Here is a 22,476-nt window from a genome sequence, read left to right as displayed (position 1 = left end):
ACAGCACAAAGTTTAATAGAATCATGGCTCCCTTAGCTATCCAGGAATAAACATTCATTCCATTAGATGTATAGTCAAAGCTTCATAAAGCAAGACATGATGTGCAGACAAAGCATAGCAGAATACACCGTAGGAAGTGTTCTAACAGGTTTTTAAAGTTATTTTTGCACACGAGGTTCAAAAAGATTCCTCATATTTCTTGGCTTCTAGAATTAGACTAAACTATATAGATATATAGACTAGACATATAAAAGACAATCTATTTCAACCTATTTAATCTGGATAACTGTATAATGGATATTTAATACCAACCAGTGAAATTAAAACATTCTAGAACACCAAAGGATACAAGAAGAAAACCTTCAGAGAAAAAGCATTGGACATGAAAGAAACACAGACCTCTTAAAAAAAAAAAACATTAAAAAGTTTCTTTACTGAATAGGTTCCTTATTATATAGTTAGTTTAGAATGCACTAATTTATGCCTTTATACTCAGATTTCTTTCTGCACAGTAGTTTATGTACAAATACTGATTTCAGACTGCCCAAACTCTTATTACACCTAAACTGGTACAAAAAGAATATTCAAATTGACTTAGAATATTTTTTAATCATATAAACCAAGTAAAAGTTCATTCTCTGGCTAAGAATCTTATCCAGAACTTTAGTAAAGACAAAAAGAGTTTTCCTTAAGAATTGTTATAATCTGTAAACACAAGCTCTTGTCACACTGCTCATCTAATGATTTACAGGCCATTTATACCATTATATCAGTAATATTTCCTAAGTAAGGAAAAGTGTGAAGATCAGAGACCAGATACTATGTCTTCCAAATCAGGAATGGCCAAGAAAAATCCAGAATGGCAGCTCTAGGATAAAGTCTCTCACAAGGGAAATGGAAGAAAAATTACATATTGTACTGATCCTAAATCAGTAACTTTGTTAATTGTATTAAAGAGCATTGGCAAAACACAAAACCACTGCACAGATGAAAATAGCATTTGTTTTGAGAGAGAGTCCCACCTATTCTGTTTGGAGTATTAAAAAGGCAGACAAACACCATCAAGGAAAAGTTGCAAAGTGTTTATAAATAATTACTGTACTTAGCAGACTGTGAGAGATCAGTGACACTCTGATGTTCACCTGCTAAATCCCAGCATAGTACCAGTAGTGCTTGGCCAGCCTTCCTATCCTTCAGCAAAGTGTTCTTAGAGCCTGTGGTCCCACTGCTAATTTCTAGTTTCCAGTAACAGTGAAGTGATTCAGCCAAGCACACCACGTCTCTTCCTGTTTCCAAATCCCGGATCCTAGGGAAATGGTGGAGAACAACTCCTGGCCTTATGGCCAGCATTTCCTTTCTGACTTTCTTCAGTCCTTACACACAGCTGGGTCCTCGGGTGGGCTGAAAGGGCACGGTTCTTCCTCTGTTTGTGAAGAAGTTAACTCCTTCCTAAACCATACTTTTCTGAAAGCAGACTCTTTAAAAAAAAGCTATCACTTTTTTAACAGAATCAGGCTGTTCTAATTGAAAGGAAAGAGGGATTAGCTTCCAGTCAACAAACATTACTGCACAGGACAACAGAAGATTCCATTTACTTCCCTAAAATATATCAAGAAACAAGTACAAATATTTGTTGATTGGCACATGGCAAGAGAATAGCCAATTAATACACCTTATTAAAATTACTTTCCTTTGGCATGATTCCTTTCCCCCTGGCTGCTGAGGACACAAGGTACTAAATCAGTGTTTGGCTGCACACAGAGGAGCCACAAGGTTACCCCATGTGATAATGCTATCCAAAAACAGGAGAGGCTCAAGTATTGCCAGCGTTAAGACATTTTTCACCCATTTCCTTTTTTCTGTAATCTGTATATAAAAAGGATTAAGGTGGCACAATGATAGACCAGCACCACTTGAGATTTTTCTTCTAAAGATCCACAGCCATGAAAACAGCCTGTGCACAGGCAATTTTTTTTTTTTTAATTGAGAGGTAGCAACAACATATATGAAGTATCTTACATTTCTCTGTTCTCATACTTATCATTATTTGACTAACAAAATAAATAAATTTCTATACCTTTGTTTATTTCAGCTATTAGCCACAAGATACATAAACTCAGTGCTGGATTCACCAACAGCCCATTTCATTTAGTGATGTATCACAGTTGCTCAGTGCAGACTCTTTCCTCTCCTAAACGATGTGTGGGCTGCCTTAGGAATTTTGGTCAGGACCCATTTTTAGTCTCACCCTGCATGTACAATTCTCAATGTACTCAAATGTACTTTCTTTCTGTTTTCATCCCCTACCCTTCCCAATCATTTTTATTTTGCATCATCCCTCCTTTGTGGTCATTAACACATTTAAATGTACTTTGGAGAAAGAGCAGTGGAAACCATAGCTGTGTAGGATCAAGTTGTTGCTGCAAAGAATTATGCCCTGACTAAGCACCACCTGAGCTTTAAAATAAGGCTTTATTTGCATGGATTGATTTCACCCTACTGAACAACACATAATAATTTTATTAACAAGTAATTTCTCTAAACAAAGTTGCACTGTTCTTAATTTGTAGGACAAAAGAAAACTGCAAGAAGAAATTACACAGAAACGCCTAAAAGTAGAAGAGGAAAAAATGAAACACCAACATTTAAAGGTAAGTAAAGTGTTAGATTTATGTAACTAAAGATAGCCTTGAGTCACACAGCATGAATAAAGGTTGGGGATTTTGGAATGCAAATCTTCATACATTTAAGTTGTGCTTTTACTGTCAAATTTTCACAGCTTTCTGGAGTCTTGCCAGGACTCCATTTGACTTTAATAAGCATCACTCTTTGAAAAAAATTACACTGTGGAGCTAATGTTACTTGATCACTTTCATGGCATAAAATGAGATCATAACCAGGAAAAACTCACAGATGAAAATTAAGCCTCACATTTCAGACTGGGTGTGTTTACTCCCTAATCCCACAACAGCAGCCTCACTTGGTTCAGGGTGCAGCACAATCATAAGGTCTAAGTGCACTTTTTCCCCTATTAAAAAAATACCCTATTTATTTGGCTGTAGGCTTTTTTCAGCTTGTTTAATTATTCTTTAGTAAAATAATTAAAATAATTTTGGCAGTACACGTCATTTAGGGAGATAAGACAAAAATCTATGCTTCCAGAAATATGCAAGACTTGGTATTTTCCATACTCTTTTCATTATGTGAGCAGATAAACAGTTTCAAGGAAGAGATATTGAATCTAACACCAGGAGCATGGCGCGTCTCCTTGAGCAAATGTGAGAGAAGCATATTTAAAAACAGACTCCTTTTCAAAACAGACACCAGATCCTGAGCTTCATCCACCCTTTTCTTTTGTGTCAAGCCAAAAAACTGAGAAGCCATGATAAACTAGTTCACTGGGCCAGGCAAGCCAACATACAGCCAGGCCCAGGTTTTATTGGAAGGTAGATACTCCAAGGACAGGCTTGACCATTTGTGTAACATCTTGTCTAAAAGGGAGGGGAATATCTTTTCCAAGTCCTGTAACCTTTGAGAAGCAAACATGTGACTCTATTCCTCCATCATAGTACATGGCTACATTGAGTACTGAAAGCTGTATTTCAAGTTTCCATGTCTATAAATCCAGATGACTCTTTTGCCCTTCTCTATAAAGGGATAAACTGATCTGTTCTAGACAACCAGCTAATCCTCACTAGTGCTGGGTGCAGACAGAGCCCTAGGGCAGTTTCCTTACAGACCTAGTACATGTTTGTAGCTAAAATTAATAGGTACAATGGAGTTTTAAAAGTTAAGAAATCAAAAACCAACCTTGCACTTACTCTGAAGAAATTTTATGGAGTTTTTAGAGGCTAAAACAGTCCTGGAAAAATACTACTGAAATGGTTTTCCTTTGGAAGAGAACAGAGGATGTGATTTCTTTGCCTGTTCTATGAGAAATCATACAGATATCACACAGAAAAGATTTTAAATTAAATCAGTCCTATTGCATTTATGAGGCAAATCAAGGATCTGTTGAGGAAGTTATTCACTTGGAAAAGAAGGTTCAAGTGTACATTTAAATACTATAAATATATACTTACATACACATGTATGCTGTATAAATACATACATTATTTGGAGCACACAAAATGTAGACTACTTTTCCCAACTCAGGAATAAGACAAGCACCTAATATCAAATACAACATTAGTACATGAACATCTTTTGCTTGATGCCCTAGAAGCTTTGTCCCTTAATGAACATTCATGCTTCAGACTAATTCAGGTATTTCAATGGGGTCAAACAACAAAAGGATCCAGTGCATAAATTGCTTTAAGACAGATTTAGACTTCTAAAACATTTAAACACTGCAGTAAATTTTATTGAGGGATTATTTCCCCAGCAATTCAGGTTGATTTCACTCATTTATACACATACCAGTTGTGCATGGTGAAGTCCAGAGCTCTGTGATCTATTAGTGTAACTCACACCTGTCCCCTAGGAAACTATTGCAGGTTAGTAAATCTCACTGCCATAGAGATGTTCTTGTTAGATGGATAACACTATCCTGTTCCTCATTTTGTCCTTCCTATTTATAACCCTTAGCAAAAGGTTTATTAAAAGGTTGTTGCTTTGGTTTGTGGGGTTTTTTTTGACTGGAGCTTTTTTTTTTTGGTATGTTTTTTGTTTGTTGTAGGCTTTTCTATTTTAAACTTCCATTTTGTAAATAGGAATCCCTGCTCTGGCTTCCCAATGACTTTGTTTGCTGTCCCCAAGCAAACTTCCAGAAAGACAGAGATGAGGCATCATAACAGATCTTAGTTATCTGGTAGAACTGGAGAAGGAACATTTATTCCCTGCATGAGCACTTCTATCACATGAAGTGATGCATGCAAGCAAATACACCTATGTGGACAGGGCTTCACACAACTGTGAGGGGTATTGGGGGCTGCTAGTGTGGGTACAGGGGAAATTTCATCAAGCATTTCTAGATGCACCAACAACTAATCCTTCCTCCTATCTGGAATCCTTCTCACTGAGGCACAAGGGAAAGGACCAGACAAAATTGTTTTAAAAGTGCAGTCAGCACTGATTTTCATGTACTTTCTAAGAGCTTTTACAGTTTAGCTTATTAAGTATCAGGCTTCTGACATGCCTGAACTCCACTAGTGCTACCTTGTAGGTGCTGGTCACACACCTCCTTCTTCCTCTGGTAGTTAACAGTGTTGAACCACATTTTTTTGTGAAAAAACATGAAAGCTACTTATGCCTTCCCCAAAATGTTGTAAGGTAAACTGCCATACCCCAGGAGAGCAAGACCCACAAACTCAAAACACCTTTGCTTTCCAGTGAAAGATGAATCTTCCAGTGCTAAGCCAGCCTTGTAAAGGATTGCAGTGGAGTTATACCTGGAGCACACACTGTAAATTATTCACAGAATTTGCAGAATATTGTCACAGTACTTTTGATATGTCCCTGAACCACAAAACAAAGTGATTACTTTCCAGCCTTTGGCCCCTTCCAGGGTTTTATCTCATCACAGTGTATATGTATCCCTTTCCCTTAACACATGGAGCCTAACGCAAAACGAAAGTGCTTTCATGCAGTGCTATAACACATGCACAGCCTAGTTCTGAGCTAGAGACACTTTGTCATGGAAGGAAATGCTAGAGAGCAGGAAAAAAAACCTGTCAGGCCCAAAGCAGCTGCTCCTGCACTGGCTTGTGTCGCTGCTTGTGTCGGAACAGACTTGAAACAGTGTTTTATTCAAAGGCTATTTCCAAACTACACAATGTGTCATTCTTTCAAAAATGGCTAATTAAATGAAAAAGATTACATGGCATTTAGTTGGGAGTAGCAGCAAACTGCTCTAGAAACATGCAAAAATAACACTATTGTGTTACACTTGTATTTAGCATGTTTGTTTTCTTGGGCCTAACCTACACATACAGAAGCATTTGCTGATTTCAATTGATGGTATCGGTTTCTGAGGTCTACAGTGCCAGCCCTGCTGTAAATCTCACAAGGAATTATACATTTATTTCTGGAGACATCAGTCCTAGACTAATACAGTTCCAACCAGGATGACAACCTCACTTTTCTAGAAGCCAGACTTATCATTAAAATCTAAACAGCTTGATAGAAAGGGAATTAATAACTATGTGCCCTCCAGCTTGAGAACACAGTATGTTGTGGTCAATAAGAGTTGTGCCAACACCAGACTACCTGCATCTACCAGATCATGTATCACTATCCTATTAAAATATGCATTTATTTCATTAGAGCCTAAGACACAACTCTCAGGAAGTGCTGCCAAGTGATTCTACAGCTTGAGTCAAGGCTCAGGACATCAGTTTGGAGCAACCTGTTTACCAAGATTTCCTAGAGTCCAGTGTTGAGAGAGACCAAATGCTGTCCTGCAGGCTAAGGCAACTGTAAACATTGCTCTTACATCCCACAAGTAAAATAATAAAAAGCACCATGGAGTGCACAGACTTCTCAACAAGCCTGTTTTAGACATACTTTCTATGACATTATATGTCAAGTGGAAAGTAGCTTCTAACTGCAATCAGGTCCTACATATATATTCCTCTGCCAGTTGGGCCTCAGTAACAACCTCATGGAAAGTACACAATAAATAGAAAAGTGTAGGAAGCAACAGTTTAAGTGACCCAACACAGGATGCAGGCAGGGATTCCAAAAGCCCCTGCAAGCAGCACTGAGGTCCATGTAGCCTTCTCACCAGTGCTGGCCACACTCTGCCTCAAGCAGCAGTAGTAAAAATTCAATTTAATCTGCATCCACATCCTGCAATTAACAAAACCATATGGGGCAAAAAAAGCAAAAACGTAACATGGAAATTAGACAGCTCAAGGAATCTAAATTATAACTGGAACATTCATGTTTAATTAAAGACTTTATATGTGTGCTCTTTTTTTGCCTGTTGAAAGAGTATTTCTACGGAGTCCCAACTCCTTCCCCAAGGCAACAACTGGATTTATATCCCTGAGTTAGACTGAAAGGAGTAAAAAGGGTGCAAGAAAGTTGGCATGATTTACAACTTTTAGCCTGCAAATATGAAGTTATCTCCAAGAATATTTTTTTTTTTTTCACACCAGGAGTATTTTTGAGAGCTCTGAAGACTTTCAGGTACCACCTTTCATAGTGTAAAGCAGCTATAGGAAACAATCAGTCCATACAACTGTATTTCAGAATTTGAAAATACAGCTGAGAGAGATACCCTTAACTGTGCACATGCAATACAGCCATTTGTAAGCCACCACTGCACAGAAAGAACTTCACAGGCACTAATCAGGTCAGGACCTAAATACCTAAGCTCTGGATTGCCCCTACAACAGCAGCTCTAAATACATGGCAGGTCTGCTGAAACACTAACCAGTCACCAGCTGCCCATGCTCCATTTTTCCACTGCCCCTCTTACCCCACACGTCTTCACCAGTTGAAATGTGAGTTCACGATCATAATTACACAAGACCCTTGTAAGTTCCAGGGGTAGAATTGCATCACTAACTCCCTAGAGATCTCTTACTCCTATACAGTCTTATTTACAGAAACTTTTCATCTTTTAAATCTCCCTTCAGAAGTTATGCAATGCCAGGACCCCAGAAATCAGGGCTATTGAAATAAAACAACTGTGCTTCTGACTGGAGCCTTTCACATGAGTCTGTTATATGTAGGGTTGTACAGCTGGTTTGCTTTATTGAAGACACACACCCCACTGGATCCACTTACCAATATTAATTTATTGTGGATAGCAGCTGACATACTCTACATTTTTGTTGGATGAACTAATAAAATGGGACATTGTTCCTAAAGATTTTGGTTTTTAAGCCAATCTCGAAACACAAAAGTTGTTTAGTATTTCTCTTCCAGTGGCACTCACTGCAGTCAGATTGCCTTATGCTGGATAGATCACAATGCTGTGGATCACATCTGTGGCATCAAGACAGGTACAGTAAATGGTTGAATACCCTAACATTCAGCATTCACTTACTTGTCTATTTTTTCCCCATCAGAAAAAGGCCTTGAGAGAAAAATGGCTCTTGGATGGCTTTAGTTCTATGACTCCAAAAGAAGAAGAAGAAATGCAAAAGCAGAATCAGGAGGACCAACAACGGACTCATGAGCTGGAACAAGACATTTTCAGGTAGGGAAGTACCCCTGCCCTTGTGTCTGGATTAAAATGGTTCCATCTTAAAAGTCCTATCTTATTTTGGAAAAGATGAAAATGTCAACGAGTGCTAAACACACACAGAGTAAAGCAATCTTTGTCATGTTTTCTACTCAGTTAGAACTAGAGAATACAAAACACAATTTTCATACTTCAAATTGTAACAAATTGCAGAATAACTATATTGCAGAGGACTTGTTTCTCTAATTCCAGATATCCTTCCCATGCCTTATTCAGTAGGTATAAGCCACAACATATGGGGCTTGTTCTGAGATAGCAATTGTTGAATCAGAACTTCAAAATAACAATAAATTTTGAAAGTTCTTCAGTTTCTCTAGGTCCTGGCACAGCCTTTAATACCTGACTTTCACCATAACAGCACTTCAGAGCAGTACAGGCTCCCTAGCCCCATTAGTAATACTTATCTTCACTTTTCTATGTGTTTTGTACTCAATTTAGTCCCAAAAACCTGCTATAGTAAAGGCCTTTTTTTTACCTTTCATTAGAGTTGTTTCTACAAATCTCATTGCCTAGTGCATCCCTATCACACAGGGCTAACATTAAACTGCAGAGACAGTCTCATGAATGACTCTTATTTACTATGAATATGATTCCAGGTGCTTTTTAGCTTCAGTTAGCACCTCCCAAAGTGAAGAGCTGTGTATACACAATCAGCTCCTTCCCTGGGTCCAGGTATATTGACTGGTACTACCCCTTAGCACCCACAGAAAGGATGAAATGTTCCTGTTCCTCTAGATTCTGGAAAGTTTCATCATCCTTTTTCAAGTCATCTTCCTCTATTTCAATTCAATAGCATTTTCCTCTCTACTTTTCTTTCACTGTCATCCTACACACACTCTTTTTTTTTTGACACCAAGATTACCTTCTCTGGTGATCTCCCATCCTCTTCCCTCCTTGCTCCATCTCTGACACAGAAAATAATTCTCTTGGCTGACAGGTAGCAGCCTAGTGGTAGTTTTTCCTATAATTATGCTGACTTCTTGCTCAAAAGCACTTTTCTCTGCAGAACACACCTCTGTAGGATTCACAGTTGCAGTGGTAAGAGGTAGACAGCATGCTCTGAAAAGAGCCCAGAAAGAGCTGTCACTTGGAAGGCATGCAAGAGGGCTCCATACAACAATGTGATTGCCAGAAAAGAACAGCATCTAGGGCTAGAATGGGCTAAGGACCAACAAGGAAGTGGTGCTGAGCAAGTATTTCCCCATCAGACCACTGGAAGTTCAGCTCTTCTCTAAGTAGTGAGAGGAGAGATTAGATTCAAAGTCCTGTTGATTGTGAGAAAAGCCTGAGCTAAGAATTTAGGCAGCTTTATTCACATGTCTTTTGCTATAAATTGTATTTCCTACCATTCTCCAACAGCTGTTTAGCAAGGGACTCTAGAAAAACATCCATGTTGCCTTTCAAATAGCATTACATCTCATTTATACATATCCAGCCCAGTTTCAAACCAGCCAGTGGTGATACAGAAACCTAGGAATAAAGTCCACTAATAAATATAAAATATGCACCATCCAGTACTTGCACAGTGCTTTTGGTATGCCACAGATATCACCAAAGCCAATCAAAGCTTGTCTGACCTTTGACCTGTCCTGTAAATCAAACATTGCTAAACCGGTCATGTAGACATGTCACACAGTAGAAATAACATAAATAGAGAGGCTCAGCAGAATTCTTTCTTCTAAGCATCTGACTATTAAAACTCACTTGATTCGGACATAATCAGTTTACTCTGTTGATTACTCTGTGTGTGTTTTATCTTCAGTTAAAAAAAATATGAATCACTTTGAACACTTTTGGATTACCCTTAGACCAGTTTTTGTTTCTTTCTGCTGAGAGGATTTGCAATTGTAGGCAGATTATTTACAGTAGTGGCAGGGGCCTTGCCATCACCATCCTAAATGGGACCTCTGTTTTGAAACATTCTCTATTTGGGTGTCAAATTGAGCTGGTGTATGTCTGCTAATCAGTTCAGATTTGAACATTTTTTTTACAAAAGGGAGAGTTCCATTCTTTGTATCAATGATGAAACATAGCAGTGTTTAGCAAGCAACCTGAACCACCTTGCAGACAAATGGCTGAATGCTTTGGTTACAGACAAAAAATTGCATTTACATTATCTGTCCTATTTACCCCCTTTACGTGTCAGAAGCTTCAGTGAGCCAAGTAAGCACATCCTTGGTCAGGGTACAATCTGAATGAAGGATTAGGAGTCCTGTTTTCTCACTTAATCTTCAGCTAATAACACTCATTCTTGATGGAATTAGTTGCTAAACAACATATTTAAAAATGCAAAACAACTAAGGTCTATTCAATTGCTTGTAATGTGATGCATGAAGGCAGACTCAGGCTATACCCCAGAGCTGCTAAAGCATTTGACTCACCTCAAAACTTGTGAGGACTTGTTAACCGCCTTTTACCCTCAGTCTGGAATTCTTCAGGGTGGTATCTTCCTATCTGCTTTTCATTTTTAAGCTTTTTTTTCTTTTTTTTTCTGGGGTGGCAGTGATGCCAACTCCAGCAGATCAGCTGGTGGCCAGCAGCACCCAGGCAAAGTCCATAAATTTTCTTACTTCAGCTGCTACTTTGGCAGAGAAATCTTCCATTTAGTGTCTTGACTTCTAAGGTTTCTTCTCTCATCCACACCTCCATACTACTTATTTTCACCTCTCATATAAGAAGTGCTACTCAAAAAGAGAAGGACAAATATTCAATGGATTGATTTAATACAGTAGCTATGTCATAATTCCATTTCTCTCCAAAAAAATGCAGCACTGTACAAAAGGTAGCTTCTTGTAACTGCTAGAATAGTTGCTAGATCCTTTCAAGACAAACTGTGATATAATTTCATTAAAATGTCATTGATTTAGAAGTTTCTAAACATTTAAACACCCCAGAAAATCCTGGCCTAACTTTTCAACTGCATGATATTATAAGGGCTTCAATTTCTTTGAACTATACAAATTGCATCTCTTAGAAGTTTTCTTTCCACAAATTCCAGTGTGCACACTCACAACACACTCTGAAAGTTAACCATAAAAATCTGTTTTTGAAAGTAAAACTGCAAAAGAGATACTTAGAGTCTAGATGCAATTCCCATCATATGGGTATGAGAATTTTTCTCTAAACCCACTGAGCATTGAATCAGGTCTCTTAATTACCATATAAAGTGGGTGTTCATATGAGTGCAAGAGCATCTATAAACTTTATTTCTTGATCACCCAGGTAAATATATGGTGTTTATAATCTTTGATTTATTTGGGTTGTGTTTTCTCTTTTTTTCCACTTCCCTTTTTTCAAGTATCTCCAAGATCTTTCCTCCTCTTCTTTCACCTGCATGTCTAGGAGTGTTTAGAGCCAAGACTGAAATAAACCCACAGTATAAGTTAATGATTTTTCAGCTCATTATGCTTTTGTGAGTTTTTAAATGATTTTCAAATTATGATAATATTGCAATCAAGTCTCATCTAAAAAACGCAACATCTCAAGAGATTAAACAAAGACTGTTCCACAAGAAGTGCCAAAACATGGCACATGGTTATTACTTTCTTTTATAGCTGTCCAAAAATATTCATCCCCTCATAAAAATTTTTGTATTTTAGCACTATAATCAGTACCTTTGATCAGGGCTCTAAAGCTGTCTTGGAGAGCTCAGGTCCAAAGATTTAGCAGCTTTAAAATATTTTTTTAGCTTTTACTTTCATCCGGAAGGTATTTTTTTTTCACATCTCAGTTCTGAGACCTGTGATACCTTTGTATATCAAAAAAAGGACGTTGTCACCAACAGATAAAAGTCCACATAGTGCCCCATTAGTGTAGCTCTACATATCTGAGTTTAAATAGAGCAAGAGCCATAATGTTAATTCATATTCCTCAGCCACACAAGGAAATCAATAATGCTTATGTGTCAACCTGCATTCAGCTTTTCTAGTCTGATTACTTTAAAGGGATGACAGACTTTAATCACTCATGGTGATTTTGGTGTAATATTGTGCATCCTAGCACATAGTAAAGAAGTCAAAATACAAAAATACAACACTTTTTTCCCCTCAGTGTTATAGGCCAACACTTCTACAACCACATCTGTAACTTTGTCTCAGATCATCTAGTTGTGACTATTCTGACTTCGCTCAGCAAAACATGGTATCAGTTGCAGCTGCCTTAGGTCTACAGTCACTGATTTCCAGCATGGATTCAAAAGCTCCTTCAAAAAAGGAAGGCATATTTCACTCAAATATGGATGCTTTCAAAATTCGCTTTTTTTTCCTCAAGTTAAAAAAAGTTCTTTTAAAAAGAAGCAGGAGACTGAAGTTATACAGCATTAACCTACAGCATAAGACATTCAGTTCAAATCTGACTTCAGAGTTAAATCTGGAGTTAGATCCTAGATCTTCATGGAAAAGTGACCTCCCAACTACTCAGCTAATAAGGCAAATTCTATCTAAAACCCAACAAATACACACTTATGCAGAAAGGAGCAGTCTTGACTAGAAAGAATAAAAAAATAGGATACAGGACACCTGTTTAAGTCACTGCCTTAACTCAACAAAGAACTTGACTGAGATACTTTACAGGTGTGCTTTAACCCAGAACAACCAGCATAGCTTTCTCCCTGTCTCATAAAGAGATTAAATTTTTTATCCTGGACCTTTCTGTCTAGAAGTGTTTGTCATACACTAAGAAAATAAAAACTCTCATCAGGAAAAAAAGATACTTTAATCATTGTACTCAGCTTTAACATGCAAAAAATACAACATAGACTTAACACATAAGGGTAGGGAAGGGAGCTGTAACATATATACCTACAGCAAGTGTCAAAAGCCCAAAAGAAATTTTAACTCCTGAGTCTCAATATTCCTTGCACATAACAATAAAGGTTTTTAAAAGAAAATAATTAACCTATCAGCCAAAACCTAACTGGCAAAATAATTCATGTTTACATGTGGAAGGCTTTGTTTGTTGTTTGGTTTTGGTTTTTTTCTTTTTAAGTGAAAATACTATTTTACACGTATTTCCCAATGTGTGTGAAATTATAAGCTGACCTCATATAAGAGCAAAGTTTGACCAGGTAAGTAGAACCAGCCCTACTAATGTCCATATTCCCAATGCATCAACTCTACAATGTTGTCCTCTGCCTAATATTAAATCAAATGCAACTGTGATTGCAGACTGGAGAAGGAAATTGAGGCTCTGGAAAGAAAAGAAATGGAAGTCTCAGCTAAGGAAGAAGCCATTTTAAAGAAACTGAAGTCTGTTGAGAAAACAACAGAAGACATAATAAAGGTTAGTGCTATATTATTCCAGAAATAGAATTTATTACTCAATCATCATCATAACCAGGGAAAGGGGAACTAGCTGGATCCCATGAGTGGTCACAAGCTTTTATCTTAAGTGACAGCAGTTCAAACACCAGGGGTCAAGATGTTACATTGTTTAAGTGCCCATACCTCTCTATTTGCTTATTTATGGGGGTGGGGGAGTGATTCCTACCTTTACTCAATCTATAGCACATCTCCACAAAACAGCATTGCCACTGACACCCGGCAACTTTGCATCTCAGCCAGAGACAGACATAACAGGTACAGACCAGGTACAGACCTGGTCTACTCATAGTACTTCAGGTGATGTGCCCAGCTAAGCTGCATCATGTTCTCCCCCGACAGAGGTTATGATGAAACACATAATGTTATCAGTCATTAGTCTTTGTCAAAAGGTCATTTTAATATTTTCAAATCATCTTAAATCATCTCAAAAAATACAGCGATGAAACTAAACTTCATCTCTCCAGTTGTTCTTACATACACACACACACACACATTCTCTAAAGATACACAGGGAGATAAGTAAAACTGGAAAGCCAAAGTAGAACCTTTAAAAAAAAAAAAAAAAAAAAAAAAAAATCTTTGAAGCCAACCAGGTTGGGCCACAGTGGGAGGCTAGGTCACTATTTAAACATTTGATAATATTTTTGTCCTTCCCTGTTTGACTTGGAATCACATCAGCAAAAAAACTCACAGAAATTTCACTTTCTCACTCACCACGCTCCAACTGAGCATGTTTCACTTTTAGCCCCTTCTCTGTATGAAGCTGCAGACACAAAAGGTTAAAACTATCAGGGAAACCAAAGCACTGTCTAGTTAACATCTTAAAAGTAACTATCACTTTTATTGTTAATGGTTCTCTTTCCCACCTAGTCTGTGAAGACTGAAAAAGCAGGATTTGAAAAAGGTACGTTTAGTCAAAAGAATATTTTTTTAAAAGGTCCTTGTAGAAGTAAGTTAAAACATACTAATGCTTTGTGGATCTGTGGATCTTCTCTACTCAGAGGCAGCAGACTACATATATGCCAGCATACCTGACCTTCCCAAGTATTTCAGACCTTCTGCACTGAGAAGTACAGCACATGCTGATACCGATGATGAAGAAAAGAGAAAAGGTACTGCTTATTCGTAACTCCAGAAGGTGTCAATATGTACAAAAGCTTCCTATATATTGAATCTAATACACTTTAAGCAAAGAATAGACATTACAGATATGAGAGACATTCTCATTTAAGCTGTGTTACCAGTCAGGTCATCAAAACTGAGAGGTGAGGGAGTGGTGTAAGATATGTGCCACTGAGAATAACACCATTGACACTTCTTTCCAGTGCTTCATTCCTCTGCCTGTCATAACTAAGTACAGACTCCCTTCATATAACTCATTTCACATTTTCTATCTGCACTTACAGCTGTTGGGCAGCTAACAGTACTCTGGTTATTTTCCAACTACTACAAAGCCTCCTAACCCTTCAGAGTGCCAAGACTCTGGCATCGCAGCACATTGAGCTCTTTCAGCTCCTACTGTCCAGCATAATGCCAGGAGCCAAGGTTAAGTCTGGATTTCTTGGTCTATCCTATACTGAAAACTGTCTCATCAACAGCTGATTTTTTCCTCACAGAATTAGATCTAAATGAAATTTCGTTTCCACGGGATAAAAGGGGACATTCAAAATGAGAATCTAATATAGTGGTTGTGTATGTGATAGTTTCACATATTAAATAATGCATTCTGACAGATGTTCTCTATCACTGTCAGAACTCCTGTATTTCTTGCAGCTACTGCATTACCAGTTTAAGCACTTGTTTCTTTCAACAGCATTGTTTGCCATGGAAATTAAGGTTGAAAAAGACATGAAGACAGGAGAAAACACAGTGTTATCAACAATACCTCTTCCCTCAAAGGAGTTTAAAGAGACAGGAATTAAAGTCTATGATGATGGCAGGAAGTCAGTCTATGCAGTATCCTCAAATGGGAGCACAACACAAAATGGGATGGATGAACTTGCTCCTGTTGAAGTGGAAGAACTGCTATGGCAGGCAACTGAAAAAAATTCTCAGTCTCCCACAGAGTACCATGAACCTGTATTTGCAAACAAATTCTGCAGGCCAGTTACTCCTCAGAAAGACAAATTAGTCCCTGGACCAAAACCGGAAGGCACTGACAAAAGAGAGATGAATGGATTTAGCAATCATCAGACAGAGATCTCCCCCAAAACAGAGCCCTTTATGGAGCAAAATAAAGAGAATGGGATTGATCTTCCAAAGGTAATACAACCAAAGTCTCCCTCTCCAGTAATTTCCCATTCAGAGAAGAAAGTGCACACTAATCATGAAAACAGGATGATTCATAATGAAGAAAGAAATGCTGCACATGAGGAATTAAAACCTTACCAGAATACAAGAGAAAGACACAATGAGACAAGGTTTTTAAATCCCTGTCATCCTAATGAAACATCCCCTGCACCTCAAGATGAGGAAGATGTTCGATACAACATTGTCCAGGCTGTACCTTGTTACGTGGATGAGTCTGAACCAGTGACAATGGTTTTCATGGGTTATCAGCGCATTGATGATGACGATGCAGAAGCAAACCAGAAATTGTCCCAATATGATGGAGTTATCCGTGCAGAACTAGTTATCATTGATGACGATGATGAAGATGACAGCAAATCTGAGAAACCAGCATATCATCCCATAGGCCATTACAGTCAAGTTTATCAGCCACCCAACAGAAAAACCACAGAAGTCCCACAGACGAACCCTGTGAGCAGTCTGGGTGCAAGCCTGAACAAGGTAGCCCACAAAAATTCCATTTCCCTGCAAGAACAAGAGGAACACTTAAGCTCACCGACACACCATGCTCATCTTCACAGCCAGATGTCTGGAGATGGTACAGAAGATCCCTCGCTAACAGGTAACAGAAAAGGAAAATCGTGTCACTGCTGTTCGCTACATGTGAATCTACATGTAGCAAACTGATATTGCTCTTATCTGCTGGCAACTGTTTCACTTCTTGCATTGTTTGGATTGTTTCAGACTAATATGCTATTAATAGTAATTTCTTTGCTCTTTACCAATCTACATTTTGGATCTGTTGAATTATTTTGTCTTTAGCAATGCACTAATTACAGTATCAAAATTTGGAAAATAAACTATCACAGAACAGCCATTCCTGTAACCTTTAAAGATTAAAAGTAGCTCTCTTTCAAGTTCCATTAATGCTACCACAATTAGCAGAATTAGTTTTCATTTCTTGCAGGTAACTAACAGCATTGCTACTTAACACTTCCTCCTCCCTCACTGGCATGTTTTTGTACCTGTCTGCATTCCAACTACTTCCTAGATCATCCAAGTTACACCTTAAATCAGAAAGACTGCTTAATAACTAGCTTTACTTCGTATTTTTAAGGAATCAACATTGCCAACATTGACTTGATAGTGTTTATGCAAGTTTTAACATTTTTTCATTAACCTGAGTTAGATATTTTTCATAGCTTCTGAAAGATAATGAAACAGTTTTCATCACTATACATGGTTAGTCCAATAGTACACGGAGTTATTTTTGAATACTTTTTATATTCTAGTAATACATACAGTATCTATTTCTTACTATAAAGTTTTATAATAAAAGTTTGAAAGCAATAGCAAAATCTTCCAGAAACATAGAAAACTCTTCTTTATGATTATGTTGCACTTTCGTGCAGACAATTAAACTGCATTTAAGTATACTTACAGAGCAGCAGATTTCAGACAGTACTCACATTCTACTCGAAGCAAAGAACACTCTGGCTGAATTACAGGAAGATCAGGGGTCCTGATCCCACATTCTCTCCCTCCAGACAATTTGCAGAAAAAATATAAGTTTGGGCCCTGTCTAAAGCTGTATTGACAGCCCAGGAATTCTTTACACTATGTGTAAAGCCAGGAGAGAGGATGATCATTGGATCATGTAAGAACTTTCAAGTATTTTTGCATCAGTAGGCACTGATTGGGAAGAGCTGCTCAGCAAGCAGTGCTCTCAGCTTTTAAGAGCATCAATATCATGGAGACATGCACACAACAGCCAGAAATATTCCAGCAGTGCTGCCCAGCATTTCTGATCAAAAAGGCCACTATACTTTATTACTTGAGGACCTTTGCTTTCCTCAAGCACCATCCTGCCATCTGTGCGCTTCCCTGTGTCCTCCAGTACCAAGGGCTGCTGCTAGCAGCTCTTATGCCAGCAACTGGAAGCAGAAGTAGTACAGGCAAGATAAACCACTCCAGAAGCTGGTCCAGCCCATTATATTTTGGGCATAGTCCCTTAATTCCCCCATCATATATATATAGGGTAATGGAGAAGGGATACACACCCACCCACCAGCAGGTTTCTACTGAAACAGGTCATTTATCCTACAGCCTGCTGAGTGGGTGCTCCTGAAGGTATCCTGGGAAAGAGGTTTCCAAGTAGTAACTACAAGCTGGCAGTATCATTCAGATGGGCCATATACAGGCCATGAGATGTTAGCTGAGCACCTCTATCCGTAACAACCCCTGTTTATTTTTGTCTCCCAGGAGAAGCATCCGAAATATCTACATTTTTCCCTTCCACTCAGACACTTCCCAAACAATCTTGGTTATCTCTCATTTGAGGATAAAGGAAAACAAATACTTACTTTCAGAAAAGGGGACTAAGTGCAAATATAGCAAAGATATTTGAGAATCCGTCCTGTAAATCAGTATTTGGTCTCACCCATTTACTTATAACTATTCCACCAGTAAGAAAATGGCCAGTTGGGAAAAATGGATCCCAACTAAATTACAAACAGTTTGGCAAGTGCCTCAAAAATTCCCCCAGTCAGCACTGCCTCCAAGTGAGTATCGTAATGGCTAGTAGAATTTGGAACTAAGCCATATTCTTCTTTAGCCCTCCAATTATTTATTGTCACTCCCTGGGACATTTTTGATCAGTGGAAAAAGCCAGGAAGTGACTCAATTTTTCCCAAGCAAACCTATAATCCTACTGAGACTTCTAAAAGGGAAACAAAACCAGGAAAGCCTCTCTACATCTAGAACAATGTATTATACAGAGCTGTTTCTTAGAGAAGTATGTTGTTTTCAAAGCAGTCATTGATGCTCACCCTAGCAGGTTCACCCTAAACACCACTAGAGAAAAGAGGGGAGCCAATTATTTTTGGTAGCTCATCATTCATTACTAAAACAACAAACAGTATAACAGAAAAACTAATCCTCTCTGAAACTGAAGCTTTAGGAGGCACTTGCAGCATTTAAACATTAAACAAGCACTGAGGACTCTGAAAGACAATGGAAAGCAAAGAATCACAGGACAGACCAGCATGATGGCCCCTCACGTAACAATTGTTCTTTAGGAAAGAAATGAACCTTCAGAACAAGTAACTGAAATAGCTAATGATGGCCAAGGACACAGAAGCAGAGGAATTGTTCCATGTGCCAATCTATATAGAGAAATATCAGATTAAATTAGGAGCTGTTCATGCTCACAAGCTTACAAAGATGTAGGACATACCTCTCTCCATATAGCAACAATTTTCCTTTCCCCACAAGTTCCTGTCCCCACCAATATCCCAAAGTATGTGCCCTCAGAAAAACATACAGAGAAAAGGATGACAACACTAATTGGTACACCTGTATTTGCATTATTAGAGCTTATTTTCTTCTTTAAATTTCAGGCAAATTAGTTCAAGTGCAAATGTTTTGAAGATGCAATACTCATTAGGGAAATGAAAAGTCCTTGTGAGGGAACAAAGGCTAGACATAGTGAAATGAGTAAGGAAATGCAAAACTAAAGCTGAGTAAGCAGCAAAACCTACTGACAGTGTGGAACAGGTTCTCATGGGACACAAAGGTCCAAGGCTTTTGGCAGCTAGCTAGTCTAGATGAGCTTTTTTTTCTCCTTACCACTGGAAGCATTGCAACCTTCAAAAAACACAATGGAGACAGCTCCATTTGTGTTTAAGAAAGTAAAATACAAAAATCCTTTTTAATGAAGATTCATGCACACCATCTGTTCCTGTAATGTACAGAGCAAGAAAAAAAACAGACTATGAGGTATAAGTGAAGCATCAGACTGACTGTTCTCAAACCACACTGAGGACTTGAGTCCTTCAGAATTCCTCAGCCTGTAAAAAGTACACAGTGTCTTTGTAAGAGCTAAGGTTAACATCAGTGGTTCTATGATATAAAGTTACACTCAGATGCTTCTATGATTTGCAGCAACTTCAGCATTCAAAACATAACTCAAGTTGGACACTTGCTGACATGTGTAAATCAAGTAAACAGCTGCTTTGACCCCTCATCTCAGCAGAGCCGTATGCAGGGTGAAGGAATGAGACATGCTATTTTGGGTGACTCTTCAAACTAACGGGTCAGAGTAATGGAGATTATTCCCACTGCATTCTCAGATCAACAATGTGCTGGGGGGAGGCTTTTACATATCAAACAACAGCATTGTGTTGCTGTTCTAAAAATAACCTTAACATTAAATCATTTGCCTTGCAGTGTCCCTTTCAAACTTACCCTCATTATACCCAGTTACAGACAAAAGCCATACTGATGTTTACACAGGTACTGTTACTGCATCAGATGAAATCAGAAACATGACTGATTGAACGCTCTGACTCACAGCACCAAGAAGAAAGTTTTCTCTGAGCATCACAGAAAATTAAAAGGTTTCCAAACAGTTACAGCTCCCACTGAGGAGTTTAGTTTAAACAAAGAGTTTGTTTAATTATTCATACATCCTTTTAATCTGTCAGCATCCAGTCAAGGGCAAAACCAACTCTGTGTAATATGCTAGTGAACGTAACAGAGACAAAACAGAAGATAGCTGTGCTAATTTTTAAATAGCTATTACAGAGCAATTTCTTAATATACTCACTTCATTGCAAAATTACCAGAACTAACACCTTTTACTGATTTCTTTCTATAACACTAAAACAACGCTTATTCTGCTGGATTAACCACCGGAGGTATGTGTAGTCTTCATTTTTCTAAATAAGGAGATTTTGCTTCAGAAATAGAAAGAAAGACTTAAAATGCAATGGCTTTGTTTGTTTATTTTTTCAGCTCTGAGGATGAGAATGGCAAAGCTGGGGAAAAAGGTGCTTTAACAGCTGTAATGACATGGAAGTAAAATTTACCACTCAAAGCAGATAAAGCTAAGAAGACTTTCTTCCACATACTTTTTCTGGATCATAATGCTTGTTTTTCTCCTGTTTCATGGGCTATTTTGCCCTCTGCATAATCCAATGGACTTTAATAGACTTCCAGATTTGACCAACTGCCACACATACACAAATCACATCCTGGATTTTGTTAAAAGTAGTGGGAAGTTACCTAAGGCCATAAATGCAGTGTATATACAAGTATGAAGACATGTGCATACCTGTTCTCACAATCAGAAATATGCTGTTGCTATATACACAGAGCAGGTAAACACCCATCTCTATGGAACTTCATGGGGCACTGTTTCACATTAAAGTGTGCCAATCTAATTTTGACTGAAAATGCTGTTTCAGCCTTCTTTTTGTAAAAGCATTGGTTAATAAAAAGCAAAATGTGAGAGAGGAGCAGGAAGAATGTAAATATAAAAAGTGCTTTCCAATTATACTACCTTGGGTTAAATGTAAAGCATTCCTTTTTAAGTGATAGCAGAACAAACCAAAAATAATTAAGCCTGCATATTTAAATATTTAGCCACCTTCTAGAGCTCCATAGTCCATTCACCCTTTTATGTTACATATGACAGTGTAGCCATCCTCACATCCTGCTCTCTTCACCATCCCACAAACATGCTGCCCACCCACAACCTCACAGATAAATCCTGTGCATAATAATACAAACAGCCTGACCTCCTGACCATGGTTTCACCTCCCAGCTTGCTGAGAAAGCCCTGCTTTTCCAAGAAACTGGTTGCAAGACAGGCAACCAGTTCATCAAAAAAAAAAAAAAACACCAAACAAAAAAAAAAAAAAAAAAAAAAAAACCAAAAAAAAACCCCAACAAGCTAACAAAACCCAACCAAAACAAACAAACACACAAAAAAAACCCCAACAACAGAAAGAAACCCAACAACCATACTGTTTAGGTTTCAGCTGGCTGGGGAGCTAAAATCAGGCAAGCCTCCCACCAGAAATATTGAGTTGCCAAGGGCTTGTCCTGCAGATGCAAACAAAGATGTGTTACAGGTGCAGCCAATGCTGGGCACTGTTCTCCAGCAAGTTTCAAGGCTCTCACCAAAGAACAAGTTAATTCTTTCCACATGATGGAGGAGGTAAGGGCCCTAAAAGAAGGTACAATCACACCTAGAAAAATCACATCCAAGTGAGATTTTCCAGTACATAGTTCTTGGGCGGAAAAAGTGCCTCATAGCACAGCACACCACACCCTTATACTCAAATCAGTCCAACAGCTTTAATTCACTAGGTCTTAGCCTCATTTGTAACACTGAACAGATAAAGCTCAGGTTGTGGTATTCTGGTATAGGTGACTCAAATTGTGCACCAGCAAAAAAAAAAAACAAACCCCTACTATAATTTTGTCACTGGTCTTCTTTTCAAAGCAGGAAACTGAAGTTACTACCTCATACTGAGGCACAATGGTAGTAATTGACTGACTTGTAGCCTCTAAACATTTGGTGGCTCCCAGTCTGATGTGGGGAATAATCTCAAATTTTAAGATCTGTCAGAAATTGTTACCTGGAGAGTGGAATAGTAGATAAGAACAAATAAATTTTATTATAGTACACTTCCTCTATGTCTATCCTGTTGCTTGTTGTTGTTGTTCTATGGTGGGCTTTTTCCTTATGCTTCTGCTGTTATTTGCTGGTTGTGAGAGCAGAAGGCTTCACCCTCAACTCTTAAGGATACACTAAAAAATGAGAGTAGGTGAGGGATATGAAGAAGTCAGGAGCAGTTTTTGTAACAGCAGCAGATGGCTATGGAT

The 22,476-nt window shown here is 38.2% G+C and overlaps 1 protein-coding gene across 1 annotated transcript in view; it reads left to right on the top strand.

Annotated features, from left to right (window-relative positions):
• The window catches only part of PALMD (palmdelphin), a 47,302-nt gene extending 25,021 nt beyond the window's left edge, over positions 1–22,281 (top strand). The window contains exons 3-9 of the mRNA XM_008630249.2: positions 2,571–2,651; positions 8,019–8,149; positions 13,360–13,474; positions 14,386–14,419; positions 14,517–14,627; positions 15,329–16,426; positions 20,599–22,281. Of these exons, the coding sequence (XP_008628471.2) occupies positions 2,571–2,651; positions 8,019–8,149; positions 13,360–13,474; positions 14,386–14,419; positions 14,517–14,627; positions 15,329–16,426; positions 20,599–20,642 (1,614 nt within the window). The 3' untranslated portion in view covers positions 20,643–22,281. The remainder of the gene's footprint in view (positions 1–2,570; positions 2,652–8,018; positions 8,150–13,359; positions 13,475–14,385; positions 14,420–14,516; positions 14,628–15,328; positions 16,427–20,598) is intronic.
• The last annotated feature ends 195 nt before the right edge of the window (positions 22,282–22,476 follow it).

The sequence above is a fragment of the Corvus brachyrhynchos genome, unplaced genomic scaffold (assembly GCF_000691975.1).
Source record: "Corvus brachyrhynchos isolate BGI_N302 unplaced genomic scaffold, ASM69197v1 scaffold101, whole genome shotgun sequence".
In the NCBI taxonomy this organism is placed as follows: Eukaryota; Metazoa; Chordata; class Aves; order Passeriformes; family Corvidae; genus Corvus; species Corvus brachyrhynchos.
Note: the sequence above shows the minus strand (reverse complement) of the source record. Positions and strands in the feature narration are given on the sequence as shown.